Below are 17,182 nucleotides of genomic sequence, written 5' to 3'. Positions count from 1 at the left end.
CTATAACAAGATCATACCCTCTATTAATTGCACTAATGAGAACCAGAGGCGAGTGAGCGTTAAGGTAGATGGAGTTTAAAAAGTAGGTACTCTGAAATTCTTGGGGAAATCCCAAGGCTTGCAAAAAGAAAAGGAAAAAAAAAAGGGGCAAACCTAAACATCCAATGAGACCAAAATCTCTCATTAACCATAGGATGCTATGTGTTATGGCAGGAGGTGGGGCAGATAGAACTGAAAACACTGTGGGAGGAAAGGAGACGTTCTGCATATGCTCCTTGCAATCTGTGAGCCCTTTCCCACTTGCATTGACACAAACTTGCCCTGCAAACAACTGTGCCCAGTGAAGTCTCATCTCGTCCCCAGACTATAAGTGATACAGGCTTAAGTCAACAGTTCCACTGTAAAAGTGCTGTAATGAGTTCTCCCTTAGTCTGACACTGTCCAAGGACGGCCGCAAGGTGTGTAGAATCTGATAGGAAGTCAGATGACTGGGAACAGGAAATAGAAGCGGGTTAGGCAGTGGCAAGAGGGGACAAAAGACATTGACTGGAGGAACACGAGATATTTTTCAGGCCTTGGGGAACCCCTGCACATTCAGGCTTAAATATGTGCCACAAGTTACAAAATTATTATATTCGTTTCATGTGTAGACCTGTATATATGCATTAACCATGTTCTTAAACTAAAGAACGAAACTCACCTCTTTAGTGTGAAGTTGCCCAAATTTAAAATAGTTTTTTAAATAAATCATGATCTCCCAGGGAGCTGCTGGTGACCTCTTGTGGAACCCTAGGGTTCCATGGAATCCTGGTTGAGAAACCCTGTTCCAGATAATGGTGTTTGCTGCCAGGAACTCCAAGCAGGAACAGTCCTACCACGGGTATGTGAAAGAGAAAACTCACAAATCCCACTAGCATGGAAAATGGCCATTTCTGGCTTCTATAGTGCTTTTTAGAATTTGCAACACTTTAATGGCATTTGATTGGGGGAAATCCACTAATAAAGCTACTCTCAGACCTAACAATAGATTTTACCTGGTAATTTGGAAGCTTTGGCAGTATCTCCTGTTTTATTTCCCCGCCAATTCTATACATGATATATTGATTGACAGCTTGGTGTAGTGGTTAAGGCTTTTCTTTTTTAGATAGTTCTTTAATCCCACCTTTATAAATAACTCAAGGCACGGAACATACCTAATACTCCTTCCTCCTATTTTCCCCACAAGAACAATCCTGTGAGGTGAGTTGGGCTCAGGGAGAGGGACTGGCCCAAGGTCACCCAGCTGGCTTTGATGCCTAAGGAGGGACTACAACTCGCAGTCTCCTAGTTTCTATTCTGGTGCCTTAACCACTAGACCAGACTGGCTCTCAGTGTTGGCCTAGAAACCAGGAGAAACCTGTGAATTCTAGGCCTCCCTTAGGCATAAAAGCCGGCTGGGTGGCTTTGGGCCAGTCACTCTCAGCCGCCTTGAGTTATATTTATATTAAAAAAGGAGGGATAAAAATAATGATAATATGATTGCAAAGTAGTATGCAATTACTCAAAATAATTAATTTCAGAAACGGATTAACTAAGCTAAGCACAAACACGGGCGCTTTAAGAAACCTAAAGAACAAAACCCTTTAACACACTTCACTCTGTTACACAGCCGCCCGCCTCGCCAGCCACAGCCCGTGCACTTCGACCCTGCCCGCGGCGAACTAGAGCAAAGACAGGGCAAAATGCATGTTCGCCATTGGTGTAATAAGAACAGGCAGTGAGGTCAGATTTTCCCCAAGAGCCAATCAGCACCCAGGCTGAACAGTTACTTCGCTTTCTCTCTAACCAATAAGCACATAGGATATGCCTATTGCTCCCGCCTTACCCAATCAACTACCAAAGGTGTCAAGAGCTTCCTTTCAGCAGCCAATCACCACGAGAGGATTTATGGCTGTATTTTAAAGCAGCATCTCTTGGTCCAATCAGCTGCAAGAGAATAGTTCAGACTTTTGGTTCCGTAGTGTGATCGTGTGGGGCTCTCCGGGGGGTATGAAGGTGAGAGGGGGAAGCGGTTCCCTCGACGGCCTTGATGATGATGATGATGATGATGATGATTTTCAAATCGGAGATAAGCCAGCTCTGAGGGTCACTCTTCGCAGTAGAGGGGACGGTGGTATACTGACAGGCAGGGTATTTAGGGCTGTCTGCAAGTGGAAGATAGTTGGCTGAAGAAATACGGATACAAGTAGGAAATTAAGGCGCACGTAGGCTGGGTTTAATTTTCAGCAAGGCTGGCTACTTCTCGAGGAGCTGTTGTAATACTGACTAAAGATAGGAGGATCTTCGAACATGTACAGGATTCCAGTTCCTTATCACTGCAACCACGTGTCTCAAGTTTGTGGGGAGAAAAAAAACTTCAGATCAGGAAGTGAGACTTTTTGTTAAAGAGTTTCTGTTCTAGACGTTTCAGAAATTCAGATTAAAGTAAGAGGAGTTGAAAGGGCCAGGTAGCATTGCCAGTGTATTTCTTGGCAGAATTTCTGTCGGTTTGCTAAATGCATAATAGTTGGAAATTTAGTAAATGTAGCTTTATTCATAACTTTCCCTCTATCTCACAAAAGCTGTTTACATTAGCTACAAGCTTGCTTTGGTTAAGTGCCAAAAGAGCAATGCCAAGGGGGTTAGCAAGCATAGATTTAAATTAAGACAAGAAAAGAAGTTGTATTTCATATGAATAGGGACTCTAAAAAAGTGAAGAAGCAATGTGACAAAAAAAATTACCTACTTTTGAGTTTGCTTGAATAAAACAAATTTGACTCTTAATTAATGGGAAGATGGCTCTTAATTTTGTTAGCAAGCTTTAGTAAATTTTGAAGATTAATTTTGAATGTAATATGATTATTAAAATGTGAATTTTGGGGGAAACATTTTTTAAACGAGATACCCCATCTTCTTCCCCAAATCCCTAAATAGTCAAATTCATTACATTTAAAGAGTATTGTATTTGCAATACTGCCTTCTTTCTTCATGTTTCTAGTTCTCATTAAAGTAGTTTGCTGTTGTGGGATAATGCTGTTACAAAATTGTTGTGGAATTTAGATAATATAAGTGTAAAGGTACTGCAATATTAATATTGAAGCCATGCATCCTGGCTATGGTATCCCTTTTAACTCTGTCAATATTTTATAGATGTAGTATTAGCAAAACAACTATATTATAGTTGTCCACCAGGTGTTTTCAGAATAAATTAGAAGTGAACCATGAAGCCCATTTTGCACTTTGAAAAGTAAATTGGGAAACAAGTTCTACCATGAATCTCTTTGAATGGCACTGGCAAGTTGCCTAGTATCACTTAACTATTATACCTTGTCCATTATTTATGATTAAATTGCAAATAATTTAGCCTCACTGAGATACTCAGTTGGTATTATAGTAATAATGGTGTGCTATTTAAAAAGAAGGCTGTTTATATTACAATGTCAGTAAGTGCACTTCAGTAATACACTGGAACTGTGATGTCCCAGGACAGAAGGCCTTGCTCTCAGATGAAAGGAATAGCCAATCAAAACAAAACAAAACAAAAGGTTCATTCCCAGCTTAGACCATAGGGTGGGGAAACCAAGAGCAATTGAGTTGGTAGGCTTAGGAAATAGGCCAAAGTGTTGCAGCCCAGAGAATCTGGAGTTCTTGAGAAACTCCTGTTCTGCTTTCAAGGCTGTTTAATGGTTCAGAAAATTAAAGTCACTTCCTTTGTTTCATTAACCACAATTCTAGTATGGGCTTTCATCATTTCATAATAAAACTTGGCAGCCTAAATGTTCTAAATGTTCTAAATGTTCCAAGCAGAGGATGATGAGATGGCAAGCTAGAGGCAAGGACTTGACATTTCCTTCTCTGCCCAGTGTGTAGGTGTGCCCGCGATATATAAAATAAATATACCAGCACAGAGATTATTTTAAGCAGCATGTGGCATGTATGAAGGACACTGAATTGCAGGAGGGTTTAAATAAGGTAGTCGAAGTACTTTTGGAGTTGTGAGAGGCAGCCCAAATTGAACACAGCAAAGACTTATATCAAATGAAACTGTTTCAGGAATATTGGCAGTAGTTGGGAGGGTGAATGGGGACTTTTGGAATCAGTTGGGAAGGGGCCAAAGCAGCAACAGAATGGCTAGGTTAGAGGGGCAGTGCACATTTAGGGAGATCTTAGAGCCCCTGTTTGCTCTTAATGATGCTTTGGTTTGTCTTTTCCCAGATGGCCCAAAACCTCTTCAGATCGTTCTTGTCTATTCCGGTCAAGCGTCTCATGCCGTTGCTTCGTCCCCAACCCTCATTGCTTCTGTACAGGGTTTCAGCTCTGCCGTGCAGGATCCCCTTGTGTACTTCCTTTCCTTCTCCTGCCATGCCCACGCAGACTAGGACATTTTCTACTACTCAGGTCTTTCAGCATACTTTTAATGTCCAGGATGAAAATGACTTCCAAGACAGAGTTTTGAAAAGTCAAAAACCAGTGGTGATAGATTTCCATGCCCAGTAAGTATGGTGTATATATCTTTGTTACAAAGCTGTCAAAAGTCAGTAAGAGAATTTCTGCCCTGTCCTTAGTGTGGTGTGTATGTATTAGAGACTATGTAGGATGGAGGGCTTGGCCCCAAATGGTTTGGCTAATAAGCTCTGCCTTTTTCTCTCAGTAACTGGTTACCACTGTATTTGCTTGATGTTAGTGATAGCTTTTTCTCCCTGAAATTGCTTTCTCTAAACCGGTGTTTCTCGACCTTGGCAGCTTAAAGATGTGTGGACTTCAACTCCCAGAATTACCCAGCCAGCATGCATGCTGGGGAATTCTCAGAGTTGAAGTCCACACATCTTCAAGGTGCCAAGGTTGAGAAACACTGCTCTAAAGACAAGAATGATTGAATTATCAGGCACTAATAACTTCCCCCTTTCTTACAATTTTTCCAGACTTGGAAGTCTGCTGCAAGATTGTTCTCCCCAGCTATCAGTTCCCTTGGTACCAGTGACAGATGCCATAGGATAACTGAGAAACTATACCAACTGATTACTATTTACATCCTCCTTTTCTCTTACCCAGCAATATAAAATTCTCAGTCATTTGGGTAGAGACAACATTTTAAATGATATCTCACAGTTCTTTTTCTCATGAAGCACTGGAAAAAAAAGCCATTAGAGCTCTTCAATTTTTTGAAAAAGAGCCTGCATGTTTAGTTTATTGGTACTTGCTGTCATAAGAGCATAGGCAGATGCAAGTTAACAGGGCATTAGGGAATCAATAAAAATAAGAAGGCACTATTGCTTGGACATGGTTCTACCAATTAATGGAGGAAAGCATACAGCTGCTTTTATAGTATAGTCCCATATACCTTTCCTTACTGGAAAATAATCCTCATCTCTGGTTGTTAGATGCTTGAAACACTTACCAGCTGTATCCTCCTCCTTCCTATTTCTAAATATAAAACAAAAGAGATGAAGTGAATTAAATGCTGTGTGGTAGAACGGGATATAAACCATGATGAGGAGAATGGGCAAAAGATTTCTCCTTTTCCATAGGAGAAAATTTGGGGGAGGGGGGAGCCTAACTACTTACAGACTTCCAGCAGGAATAGCTACATTTAAATTTTGAAGTATGTTTCCTGCTCTCTTGATTTCTAAATTTGCCTAATACAGCAGGCATGGAAAACAAAGAGGCAAATCAGGAAGTCCTTCAGTTTCAAAATCCTTGCAGTAAAAGGTAAACTAGATGTGTTACCACTTTCTTGTCTGTTCCCTACTTGGCTGCTGGATTACACCTTCCTGTTAAATTGTCACAAGGGAATGGTAAATTCTGTTCACCTATTTTCTGCCTTATCGGTCTTAAACATTTATTGGGGGAGTGGCAGTTTTAAGAGTACACAGAAATGGGTTACATCATAGCTAGGATTATTTCCTGGCAATAAACATACTCTACAGATTGCTGTGAAGTTATTTGAATGGTATCATACTTTCATGCAGCTCTCCAGTGCTCCAGAATTTTTGTATTGATGGACACATATAATGAAATATTGATTTGCTTCTTCGAAGATACCTTGTTATATCTTTATTGTTTTGCTCCATATATAATATGCTGAAACCATTGCTGACAGTTCATGGGCTTCCTTTTTTCATTCTTTATTTAAAAAAAACATGTAAATGGCTAACACAAAGTCTAACTGCTGAATGCTTGTTCTCACAACACCCTGTTCTCACAACACCCTGATATAACATCTGAAAATATCAATAACTGTTCAATGTATTAAAACTTCTTCCTATGTAATATGGTATTAGTTTCCAGAGTTACAAGAAATCGTAAATGCTGCTGTGACGCTGAGAGCTGATTTTGACAATTACTGCTTCATCATCCAATGTATAAAGGACATAAGATCAAAAACAAGTTTTAGTATGTAAAGATCAGGTCAAGAATCACCTGGCCAACAGTCACAGCATCATACTATTTTCATTTCTTGTTGATTTTTTCTTTTACTGTAGCATGGGTGAAGGACTTTCCATTATAAAAAGTTAACTGTATAATTTACATTAGCAATAACTGAGAACTTCTCTTACAAAGGGATAAATTAGTATAGGAGATATGAACCTTGTCCTTTGTGAAGATAACCCAAGTGTCTACTTGTCCTGTTGTACAATATTTGGGAACAAATTACTGCTAAGTATATACCAGGTGAAACACAGGCAATATCTTTGCGCGTTATCATAGACGGTGCTCTTCTCTCACTGGTTTAGACATGTATGGAGAAAGAGATTCTGGTATACAGTATAGTAAATTCTGCATTGTCAGCTGCCTTATTAGTTTGGATGACAACTCAGTATGCCCTCTTTTATGTAGTTTTTTCCTTTTTTTTTTTTTTTTGAAAAAAATGTAGATTTCTCTTGGCTAGAAAGCTCATGAGATTTTGAAATAGTTTGGGTAAACATAGTTGCTTGCTGTTCTTTATTTGCCCATAGCATAAACAATACGGAAGAGGCTTAGGAATACCTTGTAATAAAACGCTCTGAGCAATTTGTGAGTTGCAGCTTTTAAATCTTGATGCATAAACTCTCAAACAAAATGCAGACCTGTATGTCATCTCTTGATGTAGCAATCCAGGCATCACTATTAAACCTGATACTTCAGTGTTCAGAGGTTGCTGCTTGAAAAAAAACCTGTTACTGTTGCTTTTTCCTGATTCAACTCTAATGTCTTTCTTTGTTCTGAGATGGTGCGGTCCCTGCAAAATCCTGGGTCCCAGACTAGAAAAAGTGGTGGCCAAGCATGGGGGGAAGATTCTGATGGCAAAAGTGGACATTGATGATCACACTGATCTTGCCCTTGAATATGAGGTATGTCCCCATCACAGCTCTGTGATATACACATGCATGTTGTATAGAGCTAAACTAGTTTATTTTTGTCTGTTCTGATCACTATCTTAGATTTTGGCAAGAAGGAGTAATAGAATCTGTGACTGGGTGGCATGCAGCCCAAATTTAAAAAAAAAGAGAGAGAAAGAATGTAGTTCAATTTTCCCCAACTTGTTCACCTCCAGATGTACTGGATTACTATTTCCAGAATTCCCACAGTTGCAGATCCAGAATATCTAGGGTGGGGAATAACAGCTGGAATTCAGTAAATTGTGGGAAACATAGCAGAAGAGTTGTAGCAGTTCTAGGCCAGAAGACAAGATGCATCCTTTGAGCACTGGTGTATGAGGCGTTCTTTTAAATAATGAGACTTATTGATCTTCATTGTGTGGGAAATTGAACTGAAGAATGACTGACTCGTGGCAGAAAAAGAAAATCATTAGGTTGGCTGTGTTGTTAGGCTTAGAGTCGACTTCCCCAAGTTGCCCAGGAATGGTGAAAATTGGAATCTAGTACTGGGAAGTCAAAGAACATCCCTGGGAGGCAAACTATTTCTGTACTGTTGCCAAAAACCCTGCATAGACTTGTCCATGAAGTCACCAGGAGTCAAGCTTGGTCCAAAGGAGACTTTAGCCTTTAGTTGACTTTAGCCTTAAGTTGAAGCTCTTGGCTGAACCTGTCTGGGTTTGGAAACTAAGTTAGTTTGCCCCAGGTTAGTGTTTGATGGAAGATTACCAGGGAATATCAGGGCCAAAAATTAGACTGGGAAGTCAGAAAACATGCTGGAAGAAGGCCATAGAACCCCATCTCAGTGCCATGCCGAGAACCCTCCGTGAACATGTCTATGAAACTGCCATTAGTTAAGCTCAACTCCGAAGACACCTCTACATATGAAGAGTTGGAAAAGGGAGAGTTTATAATAACCTCCGATACAAGATCCATGGTCTACAGAAGAAATCCATTTCTAGAAAACAATAAGTAGCAACTCCTTTAGAAGAGAGGGGGAAGGAAGGGGGAAAGAAATTAATTTTGTTTTGCCAGAATGCTTTCCGAATCTCGATTTGCTGTATATTATCAGAAAATTACAGAGTGGCAGGACTTTACCACAGTTTCCACCTGAAGAACCCAAGTACAGTTCTGTATTTCATTTATCTTGTTGTAAAAGTTGAAAGGATGCAACTTAGGAGATGGCAACTTAGATCTCCCCTGCTACTTCCACCCAGTTGAGGGGACAACATACAGCTCAGTGGTAATGTTTTGAATGCAGAAGGTCTCAGCTTATATCCCAGTATCTTCATTGTATTGAGAGAGAAGGGGACTGAGTTATTTAAAAGCTTGAAAAGCTACTGTCAATGGAAACAAGCAATATATGCTGAGTTGGATGCAAGTGATCCATGCCTATAAGGCAGTTTCATCAGGCAGACACTTCTGCTTGGGTTCTTAAGATCCTAAATAATTTCTTCTTGGGTTTTTCTTCTCTCTACAATCCTGTGGACTGTTAACAAATTGCCAGTCAACCACCCACTCTTCTTTGCTGCCCTCACCCACTTCTGTTTACAAGACAGCTGATATCTAGGCCTGAGCATTTCACAACACCCTCTCTGGAGCAAATTCTTTAGAAGAGAGCAAGGGAGTGAGAGACTCCCCCTTTGTATGCCTTGGAATGCTTGTGCATTCTTCACATGAGTCCTGGCTTGCCCCTGGCTCCAAGTTGTCCCAGAGGAGCAGCCATCCATGAACTGTTTCCTGATGTGAAAAAACCTGCAAGGATTCTTCCTAGAATGGATACTGTGCAAATCAAAGTTTTATTGTCTAGTTCCCAAATTGGGAAGGAGTTTGAACACCCAGGGACAGAGCCAATTTTCTGCTGTTTTCTCAGAATCATTCTGAGTGGAGAGGCCTTTGATTTCCTGCAGATTTATTTTTACTATAGCCTTACGCAAGTCTGGCTGGGAATTCTGGGAGTTGTCATCCTTAAACATTCTGTGGATGCCAGGTTGGGTATGGCTGGTTTCTGCCCTGTGACAAATGCATCATTTGATAAATGGATGAACCAATTCTGTCATTTCCTTGTCCTCCGATTTAGAATGTCCTTTTCCCCTTAAAGGTAGGGCTTCTTGCGACGGGAGCCCATCCAGGCTTGCTAGAAAGGTAGGAAGAGGGACCTGCTTCAGCCTGTAGCCACCTTGCCCTGAACCTTTTTTTTTCTTGTACTGACTTGTTGCCACCTCACCTGCTGTGTTTGGTCAGTCCTACTCTAAGGATGATAATCCTTTTCTTTGTGCATCTGCCGAGCAAGGCAGATTGGAGTGCAGTGGAAAAAGAACATGGGGGACAATAAGTTTCTTTTGCCCAGAACATGAATGTCAGCTGCATGGTCTGCAACTGGTGTGAATTAAACAACCATAGCCATTATAGCAGGGTTTCTCAACCTTGGCCACTTTAAGGTGTCTGGACTTCAACTCCCAGAATTCCCCAACCAGCATGCTGGCTGGGGAATTCTGGGAGTTGAAATCCAGACATCTTAAAGTGGCCAAGGTTGAGAAACACTGCCTCAGAGAGTACTGAGTGGGTTAGAGAGTAAGAAGACATCCTCTTGGAATGTTTTTATGAAAAAAAATATGAAAGCCTGTTAGCCTGCATGGAAATACTGAGCATATTAAAAGGAAACCTGTTGGCATCCTCTAGATGAACTATAACACCCATAAACCTCAGCCAGTATGATAACAGGTGGAGACTTTGGAGGTTGTAGTTGGACACATTGAGATCAGAAAGGCTCAAAGTTCAGGAAGACTTTGGGACAGCTGCTCGCAACTACCACCACATTTTATTTTTTAATGCACGTGGCATTTCTTGCATTGCTGAAAACAGAGCCAGTGTGATATACTGGTTAAAATGTTGAACTCATATTGTAGAGACTCAGGTTTGAATTGCCACATAACCACAAAGTTCTTTAGGTGGTTTTGGATGTCCCATTTTCAGCACAGCCTGCCTCACAAAGTTGCTACGGCTCTCTTAAGGCCAAAAAGGTATTCCTAGCTAAGAATTCTGGGAGTTTGAGGCAGTGTTGAGGACTAGACTGGGGAAGGCTGTGCTAAGGAGTGTTTGCCATTTGTCAAAGAATGGGGCCTCTTCTGTTGCCATCCCTGCTTTTTTTTTTAGAGTTCTTTTTTAATTTGTTTTATTATATTATTATAAGACATATAATCCATTATATTATTTTGATGCTGTATTTATACAGTATTGACTAGAGATTATTAACACTCTAATGTTTAGATAACATGGACCTTTAAAGATAGAGAAAAAGAAGAGATTTATAGCAGTGTTAATCCTGATTTGAAATGATGTTAATAAACATACGGTTGTTTAAATTTTACATCCAGAGCTAAATATAGCATTAATAAACAACTGCAAATTACATCAAAATATGTCTGTCTTAAGCTAAGGTCTCCACTGTATTGTTGTTGTTTGTGCATGTTAAAGAAAAAAAATAGCAAAAAGAAAAAAAAGTTAAAAAGAAGGGTAAGGTAAAGGTAAAGGTTTCCCTTGACGTAAAGTCCAGTCGTGTCCGACTCTAGGGGGCGGTGCTCATCTCCGTTTCTAAGCCTTGGAGCCGGCGTTGTCCCTAAGGACCCGTCCGTGGTCATGTGGCCGGCATGACTCACGGAACGCCGTTACCTTCCCGCCGAAGCGGTACCAATTAATCTACTCACATTTGCATGTTTTCGAACTGCTTGGTGTGCAGGAGCTGGGACGAGCAACGGGAGCTCACCCCGCCGCGCGGTTTCGAACCGCCGACCTTCCGATCGGCAGCTCAGCGGTTTAACCCGCAGCGCCACCGCGTCCCTAAAGAAGGGTATTCGGTTTCTAACTTCCCCCTTTTTGTGCATCTTCTAATTTGTGGTGTTTATAAACATTTAGGCCCCCTTAGGAGCCAAACTCTGTTTATACTTGCTGTGCTGAGTAATATATTGAACATATGGGAACCATTCTTGCTTAAATTCTGTTTTGAGTATGTACTGTTAATTTTGCCATTGCTACATCCCTGCTTTTGACAACTGCCTTCTACTTCAGTTTATTCCATAAGGCTTACCAAGTTTAACTACAGAGTCTGATGGGGTCTTGGTATGGTTATGAAGTGATTGGAGGACAGCACCTGATTGATCTATACTGGTCTGTACTCAAAAGCTGAATAGATTTAAGCTGCAGCTTGGAAGAAGCATTCAGCCACTCCACAGTTCACAGTCAAACCTGAGCCAGTTTTCCTATCTGACTTGGGGCAGTTTTTTGTACAGCCTGATACTCCCTCTAGAAATGAAATGGGAACTTGGCAAAAGGAATGCTGGGTCTTTGCGCGCATCACTTCTATTTTATTTGGCTCCAAAAAGACACAAATAAACATGAAGATTGTTAGAATGCTTAAACTCTTGCCAGAAGGGAGAGGGGCACTGGGGACGCATTTTGAAGGCCTGTATGAAGTATTAGAGTTGAACCCTAGAGGGCACTGAAGGACATCAGACAGAACTGAATGATTTGACTGTTAAACTTTGAAAGAGGATGAGTTTGTCTTCTTTTAAAGCCATCCTGGATTAACCATGGGGTGTGGCACCCTTAAGAAATTAGCTTGTATTGGCCAGCAGTGGAAAAGCAAAGGCCAGTAAAAGCAGGCCTTTGAGTCTGGGGTTTGTGTATGGCAGACTGCTGATGGCAGCTGGATGCATGTTTGATGAGAGAGCACATTCCAGAGAAGGATAGTGTACAAGATAAAGATGGGACATGACCTATTGGCTGAGCTGTCTAAGATAAGGGTGCAAGAGGAGCTGTGGAATGTATCAGCCCCTTCTGAAATCCTTCTAGTTCCTTCCAGTCATTCTCTGGACTCATAAGGGCTGGCTTAGAGATGGGGGCCCTAGCCTGTGGTTTTCAAACTTTCCAGGATTACACTCTGTGGCATCAGCTTGTTCAGAGCTTCCCACCCAATTCTCTTACTGTTCATCTCATTGGTAGTAAGACATTAATAGACCAATAAAACAGATTTGGGGTTTACAAGAGAGAGAGAGAAAAAATCAACATTATTGTTGGTTGTGTTGTATGGGCATTTAGCATTGTGCTGCAGAAGTGCAGAAATTTAAAGACATAACAAATCTGTGTGCATGCATGCATGCATGGTTATTTGGAGCTAAATGTTTTTTGCTAGCTGTTGTGGCTGGTTTTTGACTAGCTGAGTCTATGAAGTTGAACAAGAATAGTACATGATAGGATAGGCCTCAGTGCTCAGATCCTCCCTGTGAGATTCAGAACTGTGCGAAGAAGGCTTGTGCCTGATTTCACACGCTTGTTTTTAAAGCTGACACTGTTTTTCATGCTTGTGAAGACCTACTCAGATCCATTGTCTCCTGATTTTCTTGTGTGTACCATTAAAACAAGCTAGGCACAAATGGGTCTCCAAAATTCTCTTTAAAGTCATGGGCAAAAAAAAAAATGGATGGATAATTTCTCTGGATTTTTCCAAGGCAAGGAGAAGTTCTCAAAGAATTGCTGAAGGACACAACTCCCCCTCTGTGGTGATAGCACCATTCCTGAAAATGCAGTGGGAGGAAGTTCTGTCATGATGTTTTCTCTTGGGATTGAAATGAAGTGTGGGAAGCTGGGATAGCTGTCAGCCACCAGAGAGATGATTGCACAATGAAAGACAGGACATGTCCCTTAGCTACTTTTTAGCTAAATCAGTGAAAGAACACCATATTCCACCTATGAGAATTTCTTCAAAACTTTATTTTCTTTTAAAAAATTTCCAAACCAAAATCTTTTTCATCAGATTTTATGAAAACTCATAAAAAAAAATACAGAGGCATGTTTCTGTTTGGCACTAGATAAAACCACTATTAGGGCTAAGTGAAGGAAAACCACTTCATGTGGCAGCAGCATTTCCAGAATTGTTACTATATATAAAAGTATTAGTTGCTGAATCAAGATGGCAGTTTTGGCCTGGAAATAGCCAAGGAGCGAAGAAGGAGCTGCTTAAAAGCTTATTTAATCATAACTGTCAGAGATTATCTTCCTTAGCCGTTATCCATTCAATTAGCTCTGTAATACTCTGCACCTGAGATGCCTGGACTTGTGGTAAAATTCAGAACTAACAGGCAAGCATGTTTCTCCACAGCTACAGATACCATGTCACAAAAGCAGGCTACCCCTTCATCCCTTTTGAAGAGCTTCCATTTCAAAGAGCGATGGTGTACCTTTACACTTAAATAAAGTTTAGTCTTCTCATCTTTACTCAGCAGTTATAAATCCCATTCATTCCAGTTGTGGAATAGCTAAGTATTTTAAAAATTAGTCAGGAAATGTTTTCTTACTCTGAAAAATACATCATTTTTTACTTGAAGAATTCTTTGTGCTTACTAAATAGTATGAATTTGATTTAAAGTTGATTTGATAATCCAAAACAGATTTTCTGGTCATCTAGGAAAGAATCTTCCCCAGCTTCGTGCCCTCCAGATGTGTTGGGCTGCAACTTACAGCCTGTGCTAGGAAACCACAAATCTGGAGGGCCCCAACTTGAGGAAGGCTGGTGTTAGGCTGACCAAGATGGGATGGATTTACTAACAAGCTTGAGTTAGAATATTTTTATCCCTTTATAGAAGTCTTTACATAAAATGGACCTTAAAGACGTTCTCTAAAATAAAGTTCAATACTGCAAAATTTTCAGGGAACTCTCTAACAGGAAGAATTAATCATTCACCTTTCACCATATCTTTTATTTTAATGTTTGCTTTGGCTCTCGAAATGATGTTCACAGGTCAGTGGAGCTATTATTGCGCTTATGCCTTTTCTTTTGTGCCGTTGTTCTTAGGTGTCAGCTGTACCCACTGTCATAGCCATGAAGAATGGGGATGTGGTGGATAAGTTTGTGGGAATCAAAGATGAAGATCAGCTAGAAGCCTTCCTCAAAAAACTCATTGGGCCCTGAGCAGCGACAGTTGTGTTCCACGAGCCAAGACTTTTTCCATTTGTCCTTTTTATTAAAAAAAAATACATGTTTCCTTAGAGGGGAATGAGGGGAAATATTTATAGTTGGACTAGTGTCTGGTTTTTGAAGAGAGTAGATGATGTGTGCTTCCCCCTTCTTCTTGGGGGAGTGGTGCTAGTAGTTCCTAATGTGGTGGAAAGGCTGATTGCTCTGTGATAGAGAAAGAATAGAGGCTGCTGCCTGCTAGCAGATGCCCAATGTCAAGAAAGTCTTCCGAATGTAGCAGCCTCTTCCTGATGGACTTTCTCATATACAGTATATTGGAGAAACTTCCCTCTCCTGTCCAGTGTAAAGCCAGTGTGGTTAAATATTGCTGCTTGTGATGGCAGTCACTCTGCTTCATTTCTGCAGCTTTCCTCCTGTCTAGTGGTAGCTTAAAATCATCTGCAGCTTTTAGTTGTAGCCTCAGTGCCTCCCCTGCTGTACATCAATTAAATGGAGAAAAATATTAATCGATCGGAGCCTTTTTTTTTTAGTACATCTGTAATAAAGATAGCTTTAATTACTCCGTTTTCCTTTGGTATAGAATCCCCCTTCTTCAGAAAAATTAAAGTTGTTCAACATCACTTGAGTGGTATGTGTTTGTATGGGGACTATCAAAAAGGAAGGGTTTGGCACTAATCTTGACCTGGTAAAAAGAATCTTGGCTAGTCCACTGACACAATGGTATGAGGAGGGATTGTCCCATCTTTTTTGCCAAAGCATTTTAACGCCAAACATATCAGGGGAAATAAATGCATGGGAATTGCTTTTTTTTTTTAGAACCAATGAAAGAAAATACTTTTTGATGCAACTTCCCATTTATTTTTGAATCTCTTCTCTAGGAATGATAAATCAGGTGAAATTTTAATTTTACATGTTTTAAATGTTTTAATTTTAGGCCAGATGTCCAATTTGTTAGATTTTGCTATGGATTTTTAAATTTTGAAAAATTGCTGGACTGGAATGTTAAAGGAGTTAGTCAGGCTTCCTATATTGATTTTACAAGGAGGCTGAGCAGAAAAATTCATTTTCTCTTCTTCAGCAAATAAAGTACTGGTAGAAAGGCAGTGTTTTTGTGAAACGTCTTGTTGTGATTAAGCCAAGGTATTTATGAAGACTCTAGCGTTGTCCTTTTTGTTGACAGTTGCCCTATATTAGATGGGCAGAATGTTTTAAACAATCGCAAGGTGGAAATAGGTTTTGAAGTTGCTCTATTTCTGCCTTGTACTGTTACATATTTCCTATAATAACAAGGATATTAATCTGTGCCAAGATAATGCATAAAAATGGCTCCTATTGGAGAACAGGATGTTCTTTGAGCTTGTCATCAATCCAGTAAAGCTATTCCAAATCTTTATAGCACAAGCTTCAGTAAATTTTTTGGGAGTTCTAATCTGGAATTAGCTCACTGTACCATTTGGGCCTTCAGGACGTAGCTGGTGCTCTTGAGTGCACTGACAGAGATGAAACAGGTTAAGACTTTAGATCGGGAACAGCCACCAAGACGCTCCAAAGCTTCATGCAGCCCTGTGAATCTGTTTAAAACCCCTGGAATCTGTTTCTGAAACTGGCAATATGTTTTCCATCATTTTCAAGCAGGAAATAGACAAAAGGTATACTCTGTACAGTTAGCTTAATACAATTAACCAAAGCCCAGTTCAGGTACTGTGCTCTTGTGAGATTTTTGGAAGTACCTATAAGGTGACTAAAAGGTTCAGGATAAACTTGTCAGTGTAGTCTTACCCCGTGTGGTTTATTCATTGCTCACACTTTTCACCCTGAAAAGCTCCCAGAGCAGTTTACAAAAAAAATAATTTTTTGAAAGGCACTCCCTGCCTTGAAACTTGCCATCTAAGAAAAGAGCACAGAGCTTCAGCTGGGTTTTACAACAAAAGATAAGGTAGTTGGAGTTTCAGATGGATTTTGCAGCACAATCCCATGCTAAGCCACAGTAGTTTAAGCCTTCAGGCAGTAGCTGGTTGCAACCTTTAGACTAGAACTGCTGTTTTTATTTTGTCTATAATTGAATGTAACTCCTCCCAGCTAATTTTCTGTTCCTGATTTTTTTTTCTCATGTCTTTGCCTATTTAGTGAGCATGGCTAGTCTGTGCACTTGCCACACCCATCTTTTTGTAGAGGCACATCACTTAGAACAATGTTTCTCAACCTCAGCAACTACTAAGGGGAATTCTGGGAGTTGGAGTCCACACATCTTAAAGTTGCTGAGGTTGAGAAACACTGCCTTAGTAGCTGAAACACTAAATTGAATGGTTTGCTATGCTAGATGCATCAGTTACAGCTGTCACTCTATTCCAACACTTGTATTTACATTTCTTATTTGTTCATTGGAACTTGACCTGTATCCCTTATTTGTTCATTGGAACTTGACCTGTGTTCCTTTTAAGGGTTTCTTGAAAGGGCAGGATCCAGGCAGCAACATACAATGTTTCAGGGGCCAACTTAAAGAAACTGAAGTCAGTATTTCTTGCAGCTGTTAACTGCACAGCCAGTGCTGTTTTTGCCAAATTTCTTCAGGGGGTGCTACTGAGCCTCTTCTGTTACCGGAAGTGGTGTCAGCAAGAGGCCTGATTTTTTTACTTCGTCTTTTGATTGAAGAAAGGCCCTGGTCTGTAGTTTTAGTCTAGGAAGCAGGTTTTTAATAAAATTTTAAACAAAATAATTGTTAATAATTGGTATTAAAGATCCCCTGGCAGAGTTTAAAAGAGCATGGAGCTTTTAGATATAGATGATATAGATAGATATAGATGATACAGATACAGATATATTTTATTGAAACTTT

The 17,182-nt window shown here is 40.3% G+C and overlaps 1 protein-coding gene across 1 annotated transcript; it reads left to right on the top strand.

Annotated features, from left to right (window-relative positions):
• The first annotated feature begins 1,882 nt into the window (after positions 1-1,882).
• On the top strand, positions 1,883-14,966 carry TXN2 (thioredoxin 2). Its single transcript, XM_063308280.1, has 4 exons — positions 1,883-2,034; positions 4,234-4,511; positions 7,226-7,349; positions 14,224-14,966. Exons 1-4 carry the CDS (start codon positions 2,029-2,031, stop codon positions 14,338-14,340), a joined length of 525 nt encoding a protein of 174 aa, XP_063164350.1. The 5' UTR covers positions 1,883-2,028; the 3' UTR covers positions 14,341-14,966.
• Positions 14,967-17,182: the final 2,216 nt, after the last annotated feature.

This window comes from Candoia aspera, chromosome 7 (genome assembly GCF_035149785.1).
Source record: "Candoia aspera isolate rCanAsp1 chromosome 7, rCanAsp1.hap2, whole genome shotgun sequence".
Taxonomy (NCBI): domain Eukaryota; kingdom Metazoa; phylum Chordata; class Lepidosauria; order Squamata; family Boidae; genus Candoia; species Candoia aspera.
The sequence above is the reverse complement of the archived record's forward strand: the minus strand, read 5'-3'. Positions and strand labels throughout refer to the sequence as shown.